The 22403-nt window shown below is 52.5% G+C and overlaps 1 protein-coding gene across 1 annotated transcript; it reads right to left on the reverse strand.

Moving 5' to 3' along the window:
• Nucleotides 1-4113: 4113 nt before the first annotated feature.
• Nucleotides 4114-12508, reverse strand: TAC4 (tachykinin precursor 4). Its single transcript, XM_065897988.1, has 6 exons — nucleotides 12407-12508; nucleotides 11985-12123; nucleotides 8475-8564; nucleotides 6379-6408; nucleotides 5437-5496; nucleotides 4114-4205 (listed from the first exon to the last, which is right to left on the reverse strand). Exons 1-6 carry the CDS (start codon nucleotides 12506-12508, stop codon nucleotides 4114-4116), a joined length of 513 nt encoding a protein of 170 aa, XP_065754060.1.
• Between the last annotated feature and the right edge of the window lie 9895 nt (nucleotides 12509-22403).

Here is a 22403-nt window from a genome sequence, read left to right on the forward strand (position 1 = left end):
TCATTGTCTGTCTCAGGTTGAGATGATTTCTGAAAGTAGCTGCATTTTCCTGTAGCATTTACCTAGAGCAGGAAAAGGGTGGCCGGGCACTTCGCTATATGGTGGAGAGGAGGAGGGTGGAAATTGTATTTGCTGGGGTGATTTTGCCCACTGTGGCCAGCATGGTGAGAACCTCTCCTGGCAGACAAACTAAGGGTCCTCCTTGGTAAGGTTAGAGTCCAGTGTGTCACTTGACTGGGGGTGGGAGATGGGATGGAGAGAAGCTCAAGCTTATAAAAAGACCCTTCTTACACATCTTAGAAAGATGTGTGCCCAGATCTCCCTGTTATAGGTATTCACATCAAAGGGAAATTCTTCTCTCTCTCACATTTTGAAAAAATTTAGGTAGTTAATATGGACCACGAGAGTGGATGCTGAGAGGTCAAGGCACTTGAAGTTTTGTGCACAGTGCGGTCCCAAGCCTGCACTGATTGCCGCCCCCTTTTCCTCACCTAGAAATCAAAGGAAGATTTCTCTGGTTTAAATCCTTACAGGTATGGGAACAGACAGTTCAGGTCCTTGGCTGCTTTGAGTCAGCCTGTCCCCGCTGACTCCTTTTTACCTGCACAAAAGAAGCTCAGCTGCTCAGGCCCCTTCATTAGAAGAGCAAAAGTCTGGAGTCATTCCTGGATCTAGCTCCTGAAACTCTCTAAGTGGAAGCACCTACTCTATTTCTGGAGGGAGGAAGAGCCCTAGCGCGAGCTGGTTGCTTCCTGTCTGCTCGGCACTCTGCTGGGTACCTTCACACTGCCTTGTTTGACCCTCACGTTAGCTCGGCACAATGGAAATTCACACCGCTTTTGCAGAAGGAAACCTAGAGCACAGGGTGACGCAGGAAGCGTCAAAGACAAATATTTTGGTCTGTCCAGCTTGAGAACCTATATCATTTGCTTTCTTGGCTTTTTTGATTCCTTAATGATTTATCATCTCCCTTTTAGTTAGATTTCCTTGCTTCAACTGTAGACCCCCATGCTTCTAGTGGCTTCCGCTGCCAGAAGGATGACAACACTGGTGAAAACTTTAAGATGAAAGAATTGATTTTAGTTGCTCCTATAGGCAGCATTTGGAGGCCAGAGACCTAAGCCAGGAAACAAAGATGTGCTTCATTCTGGCTCTGCTTCCGATTTAGGAATAAACTGTTTAGCAAGCACTGTCTGTCCCTTTACTTACATGGTTTCCTTCAGTCCTTACAACGCCACCGTTGTAAGGTGAGTATTGTAGCCCTTTTCCACATGAGAAAATTTGAGGCTCAGAGGTCTTGCTGCTGGGTTATAGAAACAGAATGAGAGCCTCGCTCCTCTGATTCCAAATCCCGTGCTTCTGACAGCACTACTGTGAGTCATCTGATGCCTCTGTGCCCGCTTTCCCATTTCTCACAGGGGGAACAGTGAGTCATAGTAAGTAACTTTTAGGAATATGGTGTGCCCTCTATAGGGAAGATGATGCTTTTGACATGTTCTCAGCTTTGGTTTGTCCCTGTGGTTCTGGGCAGGTTGCCTCGCTGGGGTTAGGAATGGCCTCTAATGGAGTTCATGGGAAGCCAGTATAGAAAAGTACCACAGCTTGCTTATAGCATACATTCCTTCTGGAATATGAAACCAGTGAAAAGCAGCTTTTTGAATGTCTATTAGTAACTAGTCGTGAACATGGCTGCCTTTTCCTCTGAAGAGCAATTGATACGCCAAACATTGAAGAAGTGTAGTTTGTATGAAAAGTGCTAGGATCGAGCAGTGTGGCTCTCAGTGATCCTCACCCTTTTTACTTTCCTTCTGACCTTTTGAGAATCTAATCAAAGCATCGAGTCTTTTTTAAAAAATGTACATAAATGCAAATATGCACACATTTGTCTACAGTTCAGGAAATTGAGCCTTTGAAGTCCATTTCTGAACTGGGGTTAGTAAATAAGAAACCCTGGTTTGAGAAAGCTCCGGTGAAAAGGCAGGAACCCCACCTACCTGCCTTCACTCCCAGCCCATGACTAGTTTGTGTAAGATGACAGGTCCCGTTAAGTGAGGTACAGTGATGACAGGGAGGAGGCCTGGCTCACTGGCTCAACGTTCGGATCCTCACAGGTGTGCGTATATACACAGTGCTATACAGGGTTTTGCATGTTCAGAGAATAAGGTGAAAACTCTTGCTAAATATATATGATGTATGCTAGGAATTCTAGAAACTACTTTTTGCTATTCGTTGATATCATGGAATTGTAGAATTGGACCTCCTCTGGGTTTGCTCCAGCACTTTCTGCTATAAATTTGTATGACTGTCTCTTCCAGACTGTCTCCTGCTGATGGGGGCAGTTTAATTGCCCACATCCTTTGTGGTATCTTCAACAAAATGCCAATGAATGTCACTAAGAAGAAAAAAAAAAGGCTGCCCAGTGGCGAAAAATGCCCCTTGCTGGAATATCAGTTTGTCTCTTCCGTCTTGTGCAATACGTGTAGATGCAGGTCACGCTGCTACCATTCTGGGGTTTGGGAGTTTGTTTATTTGTGCCCAAGAGTGGAGAAAATAACCTGTGCTGTTGCACAACTTTGGCTCCATTGCTCCTCCCAGATGTTCTATGTGAGATGTAAACACCTTTATCCTTGATAAGTCATGTCCATTCCAAGAAGTCAGTCTTTCTCAACTGCGTATTTGTTTCTGGAAACCACTCACCTTATGTTTAATCAGTTCCAAAGTTTTTAGGAACCTATACCCTTATCTCACAAAAAAGGTGCGGTAGATCACCTCCAGAGATGGCCACCAACAGTTTCTCCCGTCTCTGGATGTGTGTGCCGCTCCTTCCAGTAAGAGCTAATTTTCCTTTGGAGTGTGAGCTGGACTTTTTTTGGAGGGGGTGCTGGACCCTGGGAGGCCTGCAGTCAGGAGGCGGCTTGCACCGCCCCCTACTCCCACATTTCTCTCTGGGCACGGGTAAGGGGTGAGAATGAGGAAGAGAGACGCCTCACGATGGTCAGTCAGTCTTGAGATGGAGACTTTCACTACAGGTCAAACAGAAGAATCTTAACTGGTTGTGCAGGCACCGTCTGGCCTCTCAGGGCCTCTGCTGTCACTAAAACCTTCCCTGGCACCCAGATGAAGGGCCTGGCCTCTCCACCAATGCCTTCTTCCCCTCCTTTTAAACAGCCTAACAACCCCACCCCCAAAGAATCAGGCGCCCCCCCAAGCCCCTCACCCATTTTCTTTTTGGAAAGAGGGACACAGAAGCTGAATGTTACGTAGCCCAATGAATTAATGAATCGCCCTTTACCGCCGAACCCACACAACTCCCAGCTCAGTCCTTTGTTCACCTAGGTTTGGCCCCTAGGATTTCATTCTAGCTCTTTCTAAGCATCCTAGGGTCCTTTGTGTCCCGCCTGCCTATGAGCCACTGGGGCAGGACAATGGTCTCCCCGTCAGAAGGGGGGGTGGTGGCCGCTCCCTGAGGTGGGACCTGTTTCCTTCCTCTAGAGCTCTTCCCAGTGCTGGGAGCATGACTAGATGCCTGTGTCCCCAAAGCAGAGCAGTCAGTTGACGGGCCGCCTCATACACAAGAACTGATGAAGGACCTGGGACCCACTTCTGCCCCTTGAGGTTATGATGGTGGGTAGGGAGGGGGTGCCAGCTTTCAGGCAGGGGCTTGTCACCTTTACCTGTGTCCCAAGTCTGTTTTCCCACCTCGGGTGGGGAGCACAACTGTTCAGTATTTCCCTTAACAACCCTGCAAAAAGGTCTCCCAAATGCTGACATGCCAGGCCCCTGGGCAGGGTGCAGAGCCCAGGCCATCCCTGCCCTCTGCCCTGCACCAGAGAAGAAGCCATCCACTGTTCATTGGTTTATTGAGCTCCTGCTGTGTTCTGGGCACAGGAGATAGGGGAGTGGGGGAGACTCATCCTGCTGTGCAGTGAGGTCCAAGTGAGGGGAGGTGCGGGCAGGGTCACTAGTTCACAGTGGTGACAGCAGTGCACTTACGCACGACTGCTGCTTGAGACCGAGAGTCCTGGGAGGAGCCCCAGTGATTTCAGTGAGGGCCTGGTGGTAGGGACATGCTGGCGATGAGCCCAGGAGACACGGAGGCTGGCTGGTTGGCTGTCACGTCCAGGTAGGGAGAAAGGGGTTTTTCGTCCTCTGGGAAGCACGTGGCGGGGGCTCTCTCTCTGACCAGTGGTCCTCATCCTCTCGGCCTGGGAAGAGTGCTGCACGTGGCCGGCGGTTAGGGGAGACTGGTCTGCCTCCTCCACCCTCGGAGCCCTTCCCTAGTCATCCACCCAAGGCCCTCCACGTCCCTAACTCACGTTTCTCCAGCTGCAGATATCTAAGGCAAATTACAGGTTCATCTGGCACAGCTTCCATTTTTCAACCATAAACGCCTCCAGAGCATGGAGGAGCCAACCCTCACTAATCCTCTAAAGGAAGGGAGTGGTAATCCACCACTCAAAATTCCAAAGGCCCTCCTGGGGCCACGGGAAGTGCCCTGGCCTAGGGAGCAGGACACACAGTGTTTAGTCCTGGCTCTGTTATCAGTTCAGTGTGTGACTTTGGGCAAATTATTTCCATCCCTGAAAAATGATTTCTAAGGCTCCTGCCGACACTCTGCATGGAGGGACATTCATTTCCACATTGGCATTGGGTTGACTTCCATGGCCCTTCAAGTGGAATGGCTCAGACACTTAGGAAAAACTCTTGGGGGAATATAGAGGACTTTCCCATCTTTATTCCCAAGAGCCTATGTTGGAAGGAGCAGGTATCAGGGAAGCTAGAGAGCAGTCCACAGGTCTGCGGCTCTGGGGGGAGAGGACAGGATTAGGAAAGCAGACTTGAGCTTGGCGTCTTTGATCAGCTGCGACACCCCCTGCCCTTCCTCTTGAGCTGACTGGCTTGAGCTATGGATCCTTCCCCAGCTCGATTCACTTATCTACTTTGATGCGTGTTCATTTATTGAACGTCCCCTTGAACCCCTTTGGGGTTGTGGCCCCTGCCAGAAGGCGTTAGCTGATAACTACTTAGGGTGTTACCCCTCCCAGGGCCATTTGCCTTTATTTATAATCGTTGAAGATAGGAAATACCTTAAGACTTTCTAACAACGATTAGTAAGGGAATATGGGGGATGTTCCAGGGTCTGAAAAACCACACATTACTCTGTAGCTTCAGCTGGCCCTGAGAGGCGGGTGCCTGGGTGTGTTGGGGGTGGAGAGGGTGCAGCTTCAGGGCTACGGCTGTTACAGGCCTGGATCATCAAAGGGATCATGATCTCCCTGCACCTCGACTGCTCTCTTCCGTGGGGCCTCTGCCTAATAGCTTGTGGGGAGCCTTTCTGTCTGGCCAGCTGCCTGGCCCCCACTGTGGAGACGGGCAGAAATGTGTCTGGTCACTTTCTCATTATGCCCTTGCAATCCAGTAGAAGCTCTCCTCTACCTTCTGTAGATGGTCCTCCCCTGCCCAGGTGGCCCTGGACTACTGGTCCTCGCTGATACCCTGGTGGTGAAGAGAGGAGATAGAGAAGAAAAAGAGAGTGCAGTAGAGGAAGGCTGTCTTGGGAACCAAGAAAGACAGGGCCAGAGCTGCGGCCTCGTGAATGGAGTCTCTTCTCAATCAGTCTAGGAGCTGAGGTTCATTCATTCACGGATGCATTCACTGATTCCTTCCTCTTTCTCCTCCATTCTCCCTCCCTTCTCCCCTTCCTTCCACAAACACCTTGTGGGCACCTCTAATAGAAACTGTGGGGACAGAGGAGATGGCAGACCTCTACCTGCCTGTGGGGTAGTTCCTGCTCTGGGGACACCAGCCATGTGACCCAGCAGAACAGTACAAGGCAGTGTGCCAAGGAGGGCACCGTGCCCAGGCTATGGAGACAAGCTCTGGGTAAGGCAGGCAGGCAGGCAGGGAAAGAGAGGAGCTAGGAGTCCTGTCAGTGAGGGCGCCCGGGAGGATGTGGTGAGTCTAGGGCGTTAGGTTTGCTCCTGAGAGCACTGAAGGGTGGTGGGTAAAGGTTGGTTTGTTTTCTTTTGATGTTGTTTTTCCCTTTTCACCAAAAGGACAGCTTTTCACTTTTAAGGTCCTTCTGGATTGATTAGTTTCTCCAACTCCAGGCTTTAGTAAGACCCAAGGTAATTTTGGACCTTTGGCAGAACTAGGTTCATCCCCGTATTTTCCATATCCCTGCAGCTACTCCCCAGGTATGCACAGACCGCCTCTCTAAGGAAACAACCAGGGAGCCTAGCATGCGGCCAAACCATGCTGCCCCGGTCCTCCACAATGCCAGCCTGGTGCGCCCTGGCCAGAGCAGCTCTCCCACCTCCCTGGACAACTCGGTTCTCCCTAGGGAGCATGCTGGGGGAAGGTCTGGACAACACTTACCTCTTCTCTCTGGCTGGATGGGAGGTATTCCTGGGGGAAAGAGAGAGAAGGAATGAGGGCTGCACCGCTTCCCTGGGGGCCCAGTGAGGTGAAAGGGCTCATGGCTCTTTGGGATCCCGCACCTTCGGTGGGTCTTCAATGGAACTCCAGTCACCCCCTGTTGTCCTGGTGTGGCTGGGCCGCACAAGGTACACTCTGGGTAGGAGGCAGTGTGGGGTAGTAGGAAGTGCGCATACTTTGGAGTCATTGCTCCTGGCACCAGCTGGGCATCCTTGGGAAGGTATTTAGCCTATCTGAGCTTTAGCTTCCCTGCTGGTGGTAAAGGGGATATTGTGAGATTTAATCACATGTGAGCACAGTGTTCAATAATTTTTTTTTTTTTTTTGGCCATGCCACGCAGCATGCGGGATCTTAGTTCCCTGACCAGGGATCGAACCTGTGCCCCCTGCAGTGGAAGTGCGGAGTCCTAACCACTGGACTGCCAGGGAGTTCCTCAGTAAATATTTCTCATATAATCCCTTCCTCTGCTTCCTCATGGGTTGCTGGATTTGGAAGAGAGCTCTGAAACGGCCCAGTCCAAAACTCATTTTGTAGAGGAGGAAACTGAGGCCAAAAGTGTTTGCTCACAAGTTGATTTCCTCTATTTTTTTTTTTTTTTTTTTTTGTGGAGGTACTGGGAAGGTTTTCTCTATTTTTATACGCATTTTTTAAGTTACAAAAGCAGTCTCTGGGGACTTCCCTGGTGGTCCAGTAGTTAAGACTCTTGTGCTTCCACTGCAGCGGGCACGGGCTTGATCCCTGGTCGATCCCATGCCATGTGGCATGCCCCCCGCAACAAAAAAAGAAAAGAATAAAAAAGCAGTCTCTGAATAAATGCCCACTATAAAATGGTAATGTAGAGGATAGTGTAGTAAAAGTCCCTCTTAACTCTCTCCCTCACCTCCACTTCCTATCCTAGGCGTAAACACTGTAGACAGTTTGATATTTATCCTTCTGGAACTCTCCCTATGTTTTCATATATATATCTGTGTAAGTATGTAGTGTTTCTTTTAAACAGGTAAACTCCTATCTTACATATTGTTATATAATTTGCTTTTTCCACTTAACCAGTATCTTGGAGATCTTTATCTTTCCACAGATCTGCCTCATCCATTTTAATGGCCATAAAGGGTATGGATGTGCCCTATATATATACATATATTTTAAAATATAAATTTATTTATTTAGTTTTGGCTGCATTGGGCCTTTGTCGCTGTGCGCAGTCTTTCTGTACTTGCGGCGAGCGGGGGCTACTCTTCGTTGCAGTGTGCGGGCTTCTCATTGCGGTGGCTTTTCGTTGCGGAGCACGGGTTCTAGGCGCACGGGCTTCAGTAGTTGTGGCACACGGGCTCTAGAGCACAGGCTCAGTAGTTGTGGTGCACGGGCTTAGCTGCTCCGTGGCATGTGGGATCTTCCCGGGCCAGGACTCGAACCCGTGTCTCCTGCATTGGCAGGTGGATTCTTAACCACTGTGCCACCAGGGAAGCCCAAAGTGCCAGTTCTTTCATATCCTCACCAACACTACTTTAAAAAATATACAATATTGGCAATAAGAAAAAGAAAACGGCTCTCTGTTCAGACTGTTCTCTCCTTGTCCCCCCAGGACATGAATCACGGGTCAAGCGTGCCCTCAGGGAACATAGGTTCATTTTAATAATTCTATTTGAGCCAAAGAGAATCAACTAGAAAGCTTAGCCCATGCCTTTACTCACATCTAGAGGCTGATCTTGAGCACCACCACCTCTCTCCAGTCATCCATTGTATTGAAGGAAGGGCGCCAGCAGGATGCAATGCATTTGTCCCCACCCTTAGGGTGACTGCACTCCCCGGATGCTGGAGACAGCCCTGGTTTGCACCTGTTGCCTGGCATAATTACCACTCTCTGAAGTATCCTGGTTTGGATGATAATTGACATGGACACTCTATCCCATCCCATCACATGAGCGCCCCCTACTGGACTGGAGTAAGAGCTGCTGTAAGCTAGGGTCTCTGCTTGGTGTAACAGAACCCACCCAGAAGCCCTCCTCGCTGGGCACCCGCCCACTTCTGTCACTCACCTCCCACCTGCTTCCCCATCAGTCCAAAGAACTGGCTCGCTTTGCCCCTCTTCACTTCCCAGAGCTGGAGCTGAATGCTGGGCACAACATCTTCCCGAAGAAGCAGAGAGTTCCTTAGAGTTGGGGCAAGGAGACAGCCTGAGCAATAACAATCTCAATAACACGGGCTCCGTGCTGCCACTGAGCTCCTTTGCACATTTTACACAATACTGTAAATAATAATAATAATTAATAGCTAACATTTTACCATGTTCCTAAGCACTTGCATATATTAATTCACTTAATCCTCACCAAAACCACATGAAGTAAGTACTATTACTGTCACCATTTTACAGATGGCAACACTGAAGCACAGAGCAATTACCAGCAAGGATGTGAGATGAAGCCAGAACTCAAACCCATGTCATCTGGCTTAAAGCTCAAACACTCCGGTCATAATCTCATTTACTCTTCGCAACAACCATATGAAGTAGGGGCCGATTTATCCCTGTTTTACAGGTAGGGAAACTGAGACTTTGGGAGGTTAAGTGACTTGTTCAAGGTCACACAGGAAGTGGTAGAGCCAGTAGAGCCACTCAGGAAGTCTGACTCCAGAGCACAGGTTCTGCTCCATCTTGGGAAATGTCTCCAATATAGACAAGGAGGGGGCAGCTGATGAACTTGGGGTGGGCACCCAGTTGGCGAGATGAGACTGCTTCCCCTCCAACCCCCTCTCTAACTCCTGTTTTCCTCTCTTCCCCCGGCACTACCACCCTTGTCCTGGATTTATCCTGCCCTAGAACCTGGGCATCCCTGTGAGGATAATGGCATGTGGCTTGGGGTGGAGGCCACTCCCCTGGGCAAAGACATTTTCATCCTTGAGCTGATGGGGTGAAAGTTCTGGACTAAGGACTATAGATTTAAGTTCTCATTCCTCCGTTAACCTTTGTGACCTTGGCCGAAGTCCTCTCCTTCTCTGGCCTTAACTGCAGCCTCTGATGAAGGCCCTGCTTAGTTCTGCTGAGAGGGAGAGATGCTTACTAGTGGAGAGAATGACAGTGGGTGACGTTCTTTAGACCGTCTTCACATCTCTATATCCCCAGTACCTGGCACAGTGCCTGGCACACACAGGAGCTCAGCATGTGTGGGATACAGGATGCTGAATGAAAGGTCCTTTCTCTGATAGTCTGGGAATAGGGAAGAGGATGGGGTCTCCTTTTCCAGGAAGGCTGAGACAGGTGAACAGAGCCCTAGAGTAACACAAGCCACCTGCCAGGAGCCTGGCAGCTGGGGTTGGGTCAGGGACTTGCTCTTCCATTCCCAGTTTCCCCAGGGACAGAACTGGAGCTTCGGGGACCAGCAGGGACCTGGCTGGGGTGCAGTGGAGACCCCTTCGCCTCTCACAGTTCGTCCCAACTTTTGGGATCAGGAGTGAATTGTTTTCTAAGCTTTGGACGAATTCAGTCACTTCCAATCTGTCTCCTCCCCAGGACATCAATGGCTGGGGCCGCTGTCTTGGCCTGGAGTCGCCTAGCCTGGCCAGGAACCGGAAAAGTGTCTTTGGACCCATTTCTGAAAATCGTATGGAAAGCACTTTGCCTTGGTAAAAGGCAGTCTTCAGATGCAGGCTGGAGAGAATGGCTTTTTATGAATTAAATAAGACTCACCTTTCTCCCACCCACTGGGTTTCTGGGGGGCCTTTAGGAGGCATCTTTCACTCAGGAAGGACTCTTGCCCTCACTGGAAGCCCTCCTTATCCATTTAGCCCAAATCCCCAGCTCCAGGGCTAACTGCAGGCGGGGAGACCTGAGAGCTAGGGAGGCGGTCGGATCATCCCTGACAGAGGCACCGCTCCTCCCGTCACCTCACTTGGATTAATGGTTCCTGTATCCCAAGCCCTGTGTCTCGGGAAGCAGAGGGATGTTAAATGAGAGTGAGCAGAGAAGAAGCATCAGAACCAGGTGAGGTGTTTGCAGGTGCCCAGCAGTACCAGTTGAAGTTGATGATGATGTTTCCCATGTGGCCATGTAGAGAGGCCACCATCACACAGCTTCCCTGGGCCTGGGCACAGACTCCATGTCAAAGCTGGAAAAAAAAAAAACCTTGGGGATCATCCTCTCCCCACTGCCCCCATTTTACAAGTGAGGAAACTGATGTGACCTTCCCCAGTTCGCACAGAGTCAGTGGAGAAGGTGAGACTTGAACCTGGGTCTCTCCAGCCTGCTGTCTTCTCAATGGCACACACTTCCACATTCAGACAAACCAGGAAGGAAACCTGCCATGAAGGAAACCCACCAGGAATGGCTGTTATTCGATGGCTCGTCCTGTGGCCCCAGTATGTTCACCATCCCAGGACTTGGAGGAGCCAGGCCCCACCCAGTCCCATCTGCCCTCCTGGAGGCCTTCCCTGAGCACCGGGCCAGTTTGTCTCTGATCCACTGGCCTTGCTCCCCTGTCTGATTGGAACTCCCCAAGGTCAGGATCTTTGTCTCCCTGACCAGACAGGGTGGGGCGCAGATGCTGTGTCTCTAACTTTGAGATTTATTCCCAGTGACAGAACTCAGGTCAGTTTAGTAGGAGAGACTGGCAGTCAAACCAGTACTTGTCAGGAAATAAGAGTTTCTGCGTGTGAGACAAAACAGTGATCCCGCCCCAAGTTGACCCCCTTGAAAGGAAATGCTGGACAATGTCCTCTGAGGCACAAATACACAGAATCAGACCTTGGGCAAGGTGTACAGTTGTGACTTTTTAAAAATAATAATTAATTAATTTATTTTTGGCTGCGTTGGGTCTTTGTTGCTGGGTGTGGCTTTCTCTAGTTGCGGTGAGCGGGGGCTATACTTCGTTGCGGTGCGTGGGCTTCTCATTGCGGTGGCTTATCTTGTTGTGGAGCACGGGATCTAGGCGCGTGGGCTTCAGTAGTTGTGGCACACAGGCTCAGGAGGTGGCTCACGGGCTCTAGAACACAGACTCAGTAGTTGCGGCGCATGGGCTTAGTGGCTCCACTAAGCATGTGGGATCTTCCCGGACCAGGGTTCGAACCTGTGTCCCCTGCATTGGCAGGCGGATTCTTAACCACTGCGCCACCAGGGAAGTCCCTGTACAGTTGTGCTTTTGAAGCTGCATAACCTTGGACAAACTGCTTGACCTTTCTGTGCCTCAGTTTCCTTATCTGTGAAACGGGGATAGTAATGGTACCTTCCCCACCGACTGATATGAGGATTACAGGGGTTAATATTTATGAAGCATTTAGGACAGCGCCAGGAACATAGTATATGTTAAATAAGTGTTTGTTAAATGAAGTGTGAGTGCATGCACGCGCGCGCACACACACACACACACACACTGTTGCTTCCATATGCATGCAACTCTTTGGAGGTCTGCCAGGCCAGGGGCCATGACCTTGACCCTGCCCAGGGAGGGGAGGCAGACACCCTGCCTTGCAGTGTACAACCTGCTCTCCTGGCAGCCATAAAGGGGATCTTCTGCCCCCTCCACCATGTATCATCCCCTGCTTCTCCCCAAAGGTACCTACCTCCAGGGTCACGGTCCCCCAGGACCCAGCTTCAGCATCAAGTGCTAATTCCTTGTCACCTGCCACAGCGCAAGCAGACAGCCCCGTCAGGAGAGGCAGGATGAGGCAGAGCAGCAAGGTGAGCACTGCTCTGTCCTGGGACCCTCGGGGAGCCCCTCTCAGTCCACAGACCGCCGCTAGCAGGCTCCGTCCTCTCTCTCTGGCTCCTCTCGGCAGGTGGGGGAAACTCCACCTGTTCTGTCCTCCCAGCTACTGGCTTCTTCCTTCAGCTTATCTGACCCCCGGGGCCATTTCCTGTGACTGCCCCCCGCCCCCACCAGCTGGAAAAGCCAATGATACCACGAGCTGCCCAGAGAAGGGACCAGGTCTCCTCCACTGCCGCCCCCGCAGCAGTTGATCTCGTGCAACACCGCCTCACCGTCGGCTGCATTCCCCTCGGGAGGCAGGTGTACAATGGAGCAGTGCGTGGGGCCTGGTGCTTCCGGCTTCCCGACTGGAAGCCCCGAGCAGGCAGCGTCATCTTCGAAATGGGAAGGGGGAACTGCCTGGCTTCTCCCTTACCCTGTAAGAGAGGCCTCTCCCCAGAACTTAGTATTCTACCACTAGTCTCCCCTTCCAGCCACTGCACCCCTTTCTCGGCATTCCCCGCCATCAGTAGTCCTCATGTGAACATGGTTGCACATGTCCTGCCCTAAGAGGTAAGACAATACGTAAAGAAATAAGGCTCCTCACAGGCAGGAATTGGGATTTGCCAGAAAAATGACCTCCTGCTCAAGTGTCATCAGCTCTAAGATATCTTCCCACTGCTGGGATCTTTTCAAAGCCCTAACCTGACCTATCTCTCCCTGCTTGCAACCTTCCAGTGTCTCCCCACTGCTCCATCCATCTGTCCATCTGTTAGTGTAGAACAAGGGTCCTGTGGTCAGAGAGCCCTGAATTCCATTCCTAGCTCCCCCACTAAATAGCTATGTGACCTTAGGCATGTTACTTAACCTTTCTAAACCTTGGAATCCTCATCAGTAAAATGAGATTATTAATAGCACTTATTTCCAAAGTTGAGGATGAAATGGGAAAATGCATGTGGAGCACTTAGCACAGTACATGATGGTAAATATTTAATACCCATTAACTATCATTCCTATTACTATTATTGACACTTGGGTGAGGCACTGGGCCACAGAAGATGAATAAGACACTGTCCCTGTCCCTGTCCTACAGCATCTCACAGTCTCTAGGAAAGGAGACCTCTGGTTGGCAGATAAGCTGTGTTCAGTTTGCTCTGTGCTGGCACAGAGGTGGGGGCAGGAGAAGGCCGCGCCGTCACCCCCCTTCCTAGTCTGCCCATTTCCTGCCCCCAGACAGCTTCACCACCTGCTCCCAGACAGGACAAGTTTCCCTGCTTCTATGCTTTGGCCTCAGCTGTTGCCTCTGCCTAGACTTCCTTTTCTACCTGGTGAACTCCCACTCATCCTTAAAGGTCTGCTTAATGATCACCCCCAGTAGAGTTTCTCTCTTTTCGGACTCCAGCAAGAATTAGTTGGCTCCTTTCCTAGGCTTTCCCAATACCTCCTACTCATATCTCTTGCAGCTCTGCACAGGCTGTGGTCAGAGGCTGTGCAGGTTGTGTCCTGCACAGAGGAGGCTGCCGACGGGGGGAGTGAAGGTGGAAACCTGCCCTCACTCTGCTCACTGTGCCACACAGCCTGGCAAGAGGCTTCACCCCCTGCAAGAAGGTGCCTGGCTCCATTTCTCCCAGAGGGGCCAGCTGGGCTGAGGACAGCCCTGCTAGGCTGCCGTATTATGTCACGAATGCTCTGAGAGCGGGGCTGTTACATATGTGTGCCTAGCACACAGTGGGTCCTTAAGAAACGTGCAATTACCCTTGAGTCCAGGCCAGTGAAGGCAGAGATGAATGAGGACAAGTGTGGAGGTTTGGGGGAGGACAGCTTCATACACACCACGTCCACCCCCTTCCAGGAATCTCTTTGGTGAATCCCGACCTGATGGTTTCAGAATCCCTGCATTTGCTAAAATGCAGGTTCCCCAGCTCAGCCCTTTTGACACAGCCAACTCTAGTCTGTGTGTCTGAATCTACACAGCCCCTGGCTGAACTTTCCCAAGGGCAGGGCACTTAATAGCTCACAATCCACTTTGTTTTTCCACTGTTGTTAACAAGTTCTTCCTTGTTAACAAGGGATGAAGGGCCCCTTCACTTTACAGATGTGGAAACTGACACTGGGTTTCACAAGCCAGCAGGTTGGGCTTGCTCTAGGTTACACTGAGAATTTGTGGCGGACTAGCATCCCGGGTCCCCAGTCAGCTGCTTCCCACCTTCCCACAAGGGCAAGCAGCATATGGGTGGAGGCAGAGTAAGAGCATGGCCCTCTGGATAGGGGTGATGCCTTCCCATTCTGCAGATCCAAACCAGGTGACCCTAGGAGCCAAGGACCCTCTATTAGCCTCAGTTTCTCCATCTGGAAGTTGGAGCCACCCCTTATCTGGTGGTGGTAAAGGTTTCATAAATGCCCACCCTTAAAGAGCTCAGCAGAGTGCCTGGCACATAGTATGTGCGCAATTAACCCGAACTTATGTGTTGTGATTATTCGACCTCTGGAACCCTGGACCTCAGCGCTGGTCTCCTGGCCCCAGCTGCGCGGGACAAGTGTGGGGGGTGCACAGCGGGGAGGGGGCGGGGCCACGGGGCAGAGGAGAGGGCGGCGGGAAGAAGGGAGAGAAAATCCCAAAGGCCCGGAAGGCCGGGAGGGAGGCCGGGCACGGGCTGGAAACCGCGGCTATTTGCAGCTTTGCCCTTGGGCTGAGGTCGGGCCGGCGCTCGCGGGCCAGGCTGCCGAGCCCGCCGCCCCGCCCTGTGCCCTCGGCCACCCGGGCTCGGCCCTGGCCGGCGGATCCTGCCTCGCCCGGTCCTCGAGGCCCGGCGGGGGGTCGGGACGCAGCAGCCGAGCGGTGACAAGGCCGCGGGAGCGGACGGCGCGCGGGGCTGGGGCGCGGGCGGCGGGCGGGCCGCAGGGTGAGTCGCGGCCGCGGCGAGGCTGCCCGGGCGCCGGGTGGGCGCGCACGATTGCTAAAGGCTGCGGTTTGGCTAAGATTGCGGAGCCGAGAGGAGAAAGGGTGCAGGAGGGAGGAGAGCGGGGAAAAGGGAAACACAAGCCGAGGCGGGATGAGGGCGGGAAGCTGACGTTTCCTGAGCGCCGACTGCGTCCAAAGGAGGTGGGATGACTGGCCCCACATTACCGGCCGGCTCGGGGAGGCTGGGTGCCTCGGACGAGGCGTCCAGCTGTGAAGTAGCAGAGTCGGGAGCCTGATCAGTCTTTCCCCACGACTGAGAACGCAAACGCGAGCCGGGGAAGGGCGGGGCGGGCCGGGGCGGGAAGGGGAGCCGGGGGCGCTGGTCTTCTGGGTTTCTCCGCCCCAGGTGACGCCGCACGGACCCTGCGTCCGTCTTCCCCGCGCCCGTCCATCGCCCCCTTGTGGAGGCTCCTTCTGAAGCCCCATCTACCCCACCCTCCCCGCCTCTGCGCGCCCCTTCCTAGAGCTCGGAGTTGGCTGACCCGGGAGGGGCAAGAGCTGGGTCCGGTCTCACGGCCTGCCCCTTGGATAGAGGACGGGAGGTAAAGGGGAGGCTGGGCGCCCAGAGGAGGTGAGCCTCCTTCGGGTGGGCAGTGCGGTCCTTCCAACGGAGGGGGCAGGGTGGTGGGTAAAAGTAGCTCGGAGTGTGTAACTGGGGCAATAGTCTTTGCACCCTGTGCTAGGACCCTTTCGGTGGCAATGACTTAATTCTACTGCGAATCTTTGAGGTTACATTCATGCATTCATTCATTGATTCTGGATTTGCTGAGACCTTACAACACGGGAGTTGCCCCAGAACACAGATGAAAGAAACAGACAAGCATTATAACACTTTTAGCAGTGTGGAAAGTGCCATGACGGGGGTATCTGGGGAGAGAAGAAGAATCCTGGACCCCCTTTACCCACATTTACAGTGTGGGTACACTTCAGACACTTGTCCTAGACAGAACACTTTGGGTTGGAAAAGTGGGTCTCTACACACGGATTGCAGATGGAGCAAATGGAGCCATAATCCTCTGTGCCCACAGGTTGTGTAGGTATGGCAGACAATTTGGCCCAAGCCTGCCTTGCTTTCAGCACTTCCAGCCTCTTAATAATATCCCAAGTATCTCTGGGAGGGCCTGAAGATATAGGTAGCCCAGTTTCAGAAATTCTCAGAGTCCTGAGGATGATTCCAAACAGTCCCTGTCCTTGCCCTTTTCATCAGGCCCCTTTCCCCCCACCAAAGGTGCATCTTGGCCCAGGCCTATGGCCCTAGGATGTTCTCACGCCATCTCCCTTCCTTCTCCATCACCTTTCTTCCCAGGGCCCTGGCCCCCACCTACCTACCTCCTTTTTGCAGTTAGATTCTACAAGGAAAGACAAACGTGCATGGTGGGGGCTTGTTTGTCCATAAGAAGGATTTAAGTCAAGAGTAGAAGCAAAGTGTAGTGTCTAAGGATAAGACTCTGGGTTCGAATTCTGACCCCACCACTTACCAGTGTGTGACCTCAGGCACCTAACCTTTCTGATTTTCACCATGAGATAGGGATAATAATATACTTTCTTAAAAAGGTTGTTGAGACGTTTAAATGAGATAATGCATAAAAGAACTTCATGCGGCCTCAGGCACATTGTAGGTCTTAGTAAATGGTAGCAATTATTCTTGCTATTAATAATATAATTAATAACACTCATCCCTATTTTACAGGAAAGCCAGATTAAGAAAAGTCATTTTTGTTATTCCCTGATATTTTGTTATCAGGTGAAGAGTTTCCTAAGGACAGGAACTGGGTCTCTCCCGTCAGACTAGGAGCTCCCTGCAGCCAGGTCTCTCAGACAAGGTTCAGTGAACCCAACCTTAAAGTTAGGGTTCAGCAGCTTCAGGCCTGGGTGCTGAGGGAGGCCTGTGGGGCACCCCCTTGTTAAGGGGATGTGGGTTCTGCCCGGCCCTTGCCTCATGTGTGGCGGTGAAGTCTCGCCTGTGTGCCTGTGTCTCCCAGAGCTTCTGTTCAATAGAAGCCGCCAGAGTCTGACCCCATTAGTGGGAGAGGTGAAGCTCGTGACTCCAATCAGCCTTTGCTTCCTGGATCTTGGTTAGCGAGTGTGGCAGAAAAGTACACGACTAATTGAAAGTATAGTTATAATGCACCGTCCTTTGTCCACCAAGTGGTGCCTCCAGACCCCACTGTCTGAAGAATAGTTTGTTTCTCAAGTCAGGGAGGACGCCAGAGCCGGCCACTCAGAGATGGATGGAGATGGTACCCACGGGTGGGGTAACTTGGTGGGGGCGGGGCACGAGACTCAGCATTGACTCCTGTCCTGCTCTCCCTGACCGTGGTCTGGAACACCTGGGCTCTCAGAGGATTGCTGAGTTCAGTGAGACTCTGTACAGGCTGCCTGGGGACTGGAGAACAAAGAGATGAGGCCTTGAATGCCAGGCTAGGGAGTGTGGCTTTTATCCGGCAGACACTGGTGAGCCACTGAAGGTTTTAGAACAAAGATGTTATGTGGGATTCTGTTTTTTTCCCTTCGTGGGCTCCCAAATCCTCCTCACCTCAAACACGTGTATGTTAACGCCTAGAAAAAGGGCTGGCAGAATACACATAGGTGGTTGTGATGCTAACTTTTGAGATGGACAAGGAAGTAGAGGGAGGTGTCCATCATCTATTCAGTACCCTATATGATTTGAATATTTTACGATAAGAATATACCTTTACAATCTAAAACAAGATGAGAAATAATATAAATGTCCGTTAACAGGAAAATGGATAAGTCCATTGTGGCAGTGGAATACTACACAGCAGTGAAAACGAATGAATTAGAGTGTGTCTATCAACGTGGATAAAACTCATAGAATGTTGAGCTAATAAAAGCAAGTTGCGGCAGGATTCCTAGAGTATGAGTCCATCTATGTAGAATTGAAAAACATGAAAAACATATATCCATATTATAAATGGATATATACACATGTAGTGAAAATATACATGGGGAGGAGGTTGGGGAGAGAACACAGGTGGCTTCAATTTTCTCTGTAATGATTCCTCCTTAAACTAGGTAGTGAGGGAATTCCCTGGCAGTCCAGTGGTTAGGACTCTGCACTCTCACTGCCGAGGGCCGGGTTTAATCCCTGGTCAGGGAACTAAGATCCCACAAGCCACGCGGCCAAACAAACAAAAAAACTAGGTAATGAGCGTTCAGGTTTGCTGTAGTATTATGTATACGTTTTTATGTTCCTAATATAATTAACACATTTTGAAAAAGGAAGATTAGAAGAGAAATAGAAAAATATGGGGAGAGGGGTTATAAGAAAGAGGGAAGGGTCAACAGTATGAAATGCAGAGCAAGTCCTGCAGTGAAAGAGTTGGGGGCAGAGCCTGGCCTGGCCTGAGGTAGGCGAGCTCCCACCAGCGTTTTGGGCCCATAGGCTCAGGGTCTGCTTTTGGTTTTCCTGTTAAGAGTCCTGCCAAGAGGGCCCTGAAGCCCAACAGCCAGTGGGCCACCTGGGGACTTCCCACTGTGGTCCCAGCCCTGCCGCCTCCGGGACACGCGAGGAGCCTTTGATGTTGCTGCTGATGATACAGTGAAGCTGTCCTCGTCTCTTACCCAAGAGTAAGTGGAATCATCACCCTGGGAGAGATTTGTTTGAGGACCCAAAGGGGTGACAGTGGCCAGGCCAGGCAGTGCTGCTGGAGGTGTAGGTTGGCCCCGAGGCAGGGGGATGACCATGCTGACTTTGGCAGGAGCCAGCAAGTCTCTGGTGCCCAGGGGGTGGGGGGGCGAGGATAGTGTTGAGGCCTGAAGGTTTGGGGAGGCAAAAGCCAAATCCTGGTGCCCAGGCATGGAGAGCGGGCGATGCCCAGGCTTGGCAGACAGCAGACTGAAAGATACCATGCCAAGCTGGGGCTAGGGGCTGTCAGGGTTGGAGATCAGAGGAGCGGATGGGGGAGGGCCGGGGCACTGTCAGGGCTTGAAGCAGGAGGCCGCCAGGGGCAGGGTGGCAGTGGGTGGAGTGTGGAGATCAGTGAAGACAGAGGGTCACCGGGAGGAAGTGGGCAGTGCCAAAGGAGCAATGGGCAAGAGTCAGCGCCAACTTGGGGCTGGGGGGCAGGGGGAGGGAACCCTCAAACTTATTCTTTTCCCAGGTCTCATTCAGTTTGCAATAAAAACAGAGGCCTTTATTGGTGAGTTATAAACCCTAGAGTTCAGGGTTCAGAGGCCTCAGGGGTCATCTTTTCCAATTCGTTCTTTGTACAGATGGGCACTGTAGCGATGCCCACAGTGGGGCGCTGGCCTTTCTAGGGCTACCCAGTGAGTCGAGAGACGTGAACTGGATGGAACCTGCCTGTGTGTCCAAGTCTGTGCCACACCTGTGTGGTGTAGGGTGGGGAGCTGGAAGGTGAGGGGTGCCGAGAGTGAAGGGCTCCAGTCTTGACCAAGGAGACCAGTGGTCCTTGGGGAGATGAGGCCAAACACATCCAAACCCAGGCAGCAGAGAAAGGCCATGTGCGCCCCTGGGGAAATGTTCTGGGTCAATAGTGGAGCGCACCTCCTGTGAGCTGGGACCTTTGGGAGGGATTCCATGGAAATTGTAGTTTTGGTGGAACTCCAAACAATAGGGAGGTATTTAAAACCATTAGGAATTTATTTTCAATGGAACTCAAATATCCCACAGTACTAGAACGGATTTTACAAGACAAAAATACATCATGAAGGTGAGTGCCAAGTACCTGGAGCGGACCTTGGTTACTCTGCTGTCCAGGGAGGTCAGGCTGTGGGTCCCTCCTACGGGCAGGTAATCCCAAGACCTGCAGGTCTGTTGGGGGACATTGCTGAGGGCTCTGTCATTAGCTGGAGGCCCAGGAACAGGTACTGCAGGCCAAGGCTGAGGTCAGTTGGGAAATGCCCCTGGGCGACATTGATCCCTCTCCTCTCATTTCACAGTGGAGCAGACTGAGGTCCAGGAAGAAGTAACATATTCTCCAGCACGACCATTTCTGCAACATTCCATTTATTTATGAGATGTGTTTGGGAGTTGCTTGGCCTTCCGGGAGGGCGTTGGCCTGAACCAGGATGCCCCAGAGGGCAGGCACTGTTCCTGGATGGGTGCTCAGAGGATTGGGCCTGGCTGGGCAGAGATGGAAGGGGCCATCTGCCCTGTTGTCCTCTGGTCAGGGGAGGGGCCGGTTGGGGCCTGAACCTCAGTATCCACCCATCCTGTTTGCCTGGGAGTGCCTGATTGCTTTGGAAGGGCAGCCCACCGTCGGGGGTAGGGTGGGGCTTCCAGCAGCTCCTGGGGGCTGCAGGATCGGACCCGTTTAGCCTCCGCAGTCATCTGACCCCCATGACTCAGGCCTGGCCCTGCGCTTGGAGGGCATTGGGCCAGTCTGAGCTCATCACCACTGCCCGGAGCAGAAGTGGTAAACAAGTTTGCCCTCTGCCTCCCAGCCCTGAGAGGAAGCGAGGAAGAGGGTGAGGTGGGGGCCCACAAGCACCCCACCAGGGCCAAGCCATCTGCATAACACAGGTGCGTGTCATGGGTGTCCACGGGGCCTGGAGGATGTGTGCTGGGCTCTTGCAGTGGGCCACATGTACAGAAGCGTGTTTGCTTTCACATGCGTCCTTGGGAGAGCTGTGGCCAACCTTTTCCAGGGACCAAGTTGGCCACGGAGCAAGGGACCTTTCACCCCATCCCTGGTGTCTGGGGGCCAACAGCTGAAGGCTCATGAGGCTGGGCCTTAGAACTGGGGGTCCCTGTGGAGGAACAACTCGTTTGACCTGCTGTTTCTCAGCCTCCTGACTTTCAGGTCTCATGGATCAGACTCGGGTGCTGGGGTTGGAGCTGGGGCCCTGTGGCCCCTGGGAGCCTCTGAGAGACTGCAAATCTTCTTGGGCTGCCGGAGCCTGCGGCAACATCTGAGAGGCACAGTCCTTGGCATCGCCCCTCTTGCTGTGGGCCCCTGGCCCCATCTTCTCTCCTTCCATCTCAGTCCCTCCTCCCCTCTCTCTCCCTGATGCCTGTCTCTGTGTCCCTCCTTTCCTTTTACACCCACTTTTCTGCCCTCCCGTCCCTCCTCCCTCTCTTCTCTCAACCCAGTAACTAGCATTGCTACTTGTAGCCACCAGATGGCACCAGTGCACCACGTGTCCCATCCTAGATGAGCGTACCCGCTCCCCCCTGCCCCCAGCCCAGGGCGATTAAACACCCTTAACCCTTCACAACATCCACACCCTGCCCAGCGCCTTCCTGGGACTTTAAACATGGAGTAAAACAGATGCAGCAAAATATGGGCAGGGCCAGGGTGGGGGTCCGGAGCTGGAGAGGCTCTAATGCCCCTCAGGGTAACGTCTACCTCGGGAAGGCTGTTCGTACACATCACAGCATTCCTACCTCAAACCCGTGAGGTCCTGCGTAGCGTGGGCTGTGCACATGAGGCGAGTGAAACCCAAAGGAATGAAGTCAGTCGCCCAGGGTGGGACATCAAATGTGTAGTGGGAGGGAACTTGAACCCCAGCTTTGCAGGTTCCCCAAACTTGGGGCTCTTGGAGTGGGTGGAAATGGATGGTGCGAGGGTCCCCAGAGCAGGTGAGGCCCTTGAGCACTTTCTCCAATGCTAAGGCCCGTTACTGTCCCTTTGGTGTCTCTTGGTTTGTTTCTTTCAAACCTGACACAGAATGATCCTTACCCAGGGAAGTGCCTGCTATTATCTTAGCCTCTGGGTCTTCTCAGAGTTGAGGCATCTTTACACTAACCAGGTTCTCCTCTTCCTTTTGGTCTCTCTATGTATATTCATGCTCTGTCTTTTCTAATAAGGCTGAAATGTAGAAGAGGCAGCCCCTCTCTGCCTTCTGGGGAGCCCCCAGGATAGTGGGAAACACAACCCTGCCCCAGAAGCCTATTGAAAGGGGGACACAGAGCTGTAGCTTTCTGGGAGCCCCTACTGGTATAGAGCCAGAGCCAGGTGAAGGTATTCAAGGGAGGCTTCCTGGAAGAGGCAGGGGCCAGGACTAGGGAAAGGTAGGCTGAGTGAGGGCAATGCCCTCCATGGCAGCTGCTGAGTGATCCTCATGTATGGGGAGCAGAGCGGGTGGTCTGTCACAGCCCTGGAGTCAGGGGAAGGGCCCACGTTGGCCCTAACTTGGGCTAAACTCCCCGACTGGCCCATCCCCCCCGCCCCCCCCTCACCCCCTGTCCCACTGGGAGGCCTGCTGTGGGCTGGGACAGGAGGCCCAGGGTGGGGTCCCTTCCCCAGGGCCGGAGCAGGATCCTGGGCCGGCTGTGGCAGTGCCCAGGAGCCAGAGAGGAGCCGCCGCCCCCCACCCCCTTGGGCCCCTCTGTAATTAGGGCT

This window comes from Phocoena phocoena, chromosome 19 (assembly GCF_963924675.1).
Source record: "Phocoena phocoena chromosome 19, mPhoPho1.1, whole genome shotgun sequence".
NCBI lineage: Eukaryota > Metazoa > Chordata > Mammalia > Artiodactyla > Phocoenidae > Phocoena > Phocoena phocoena.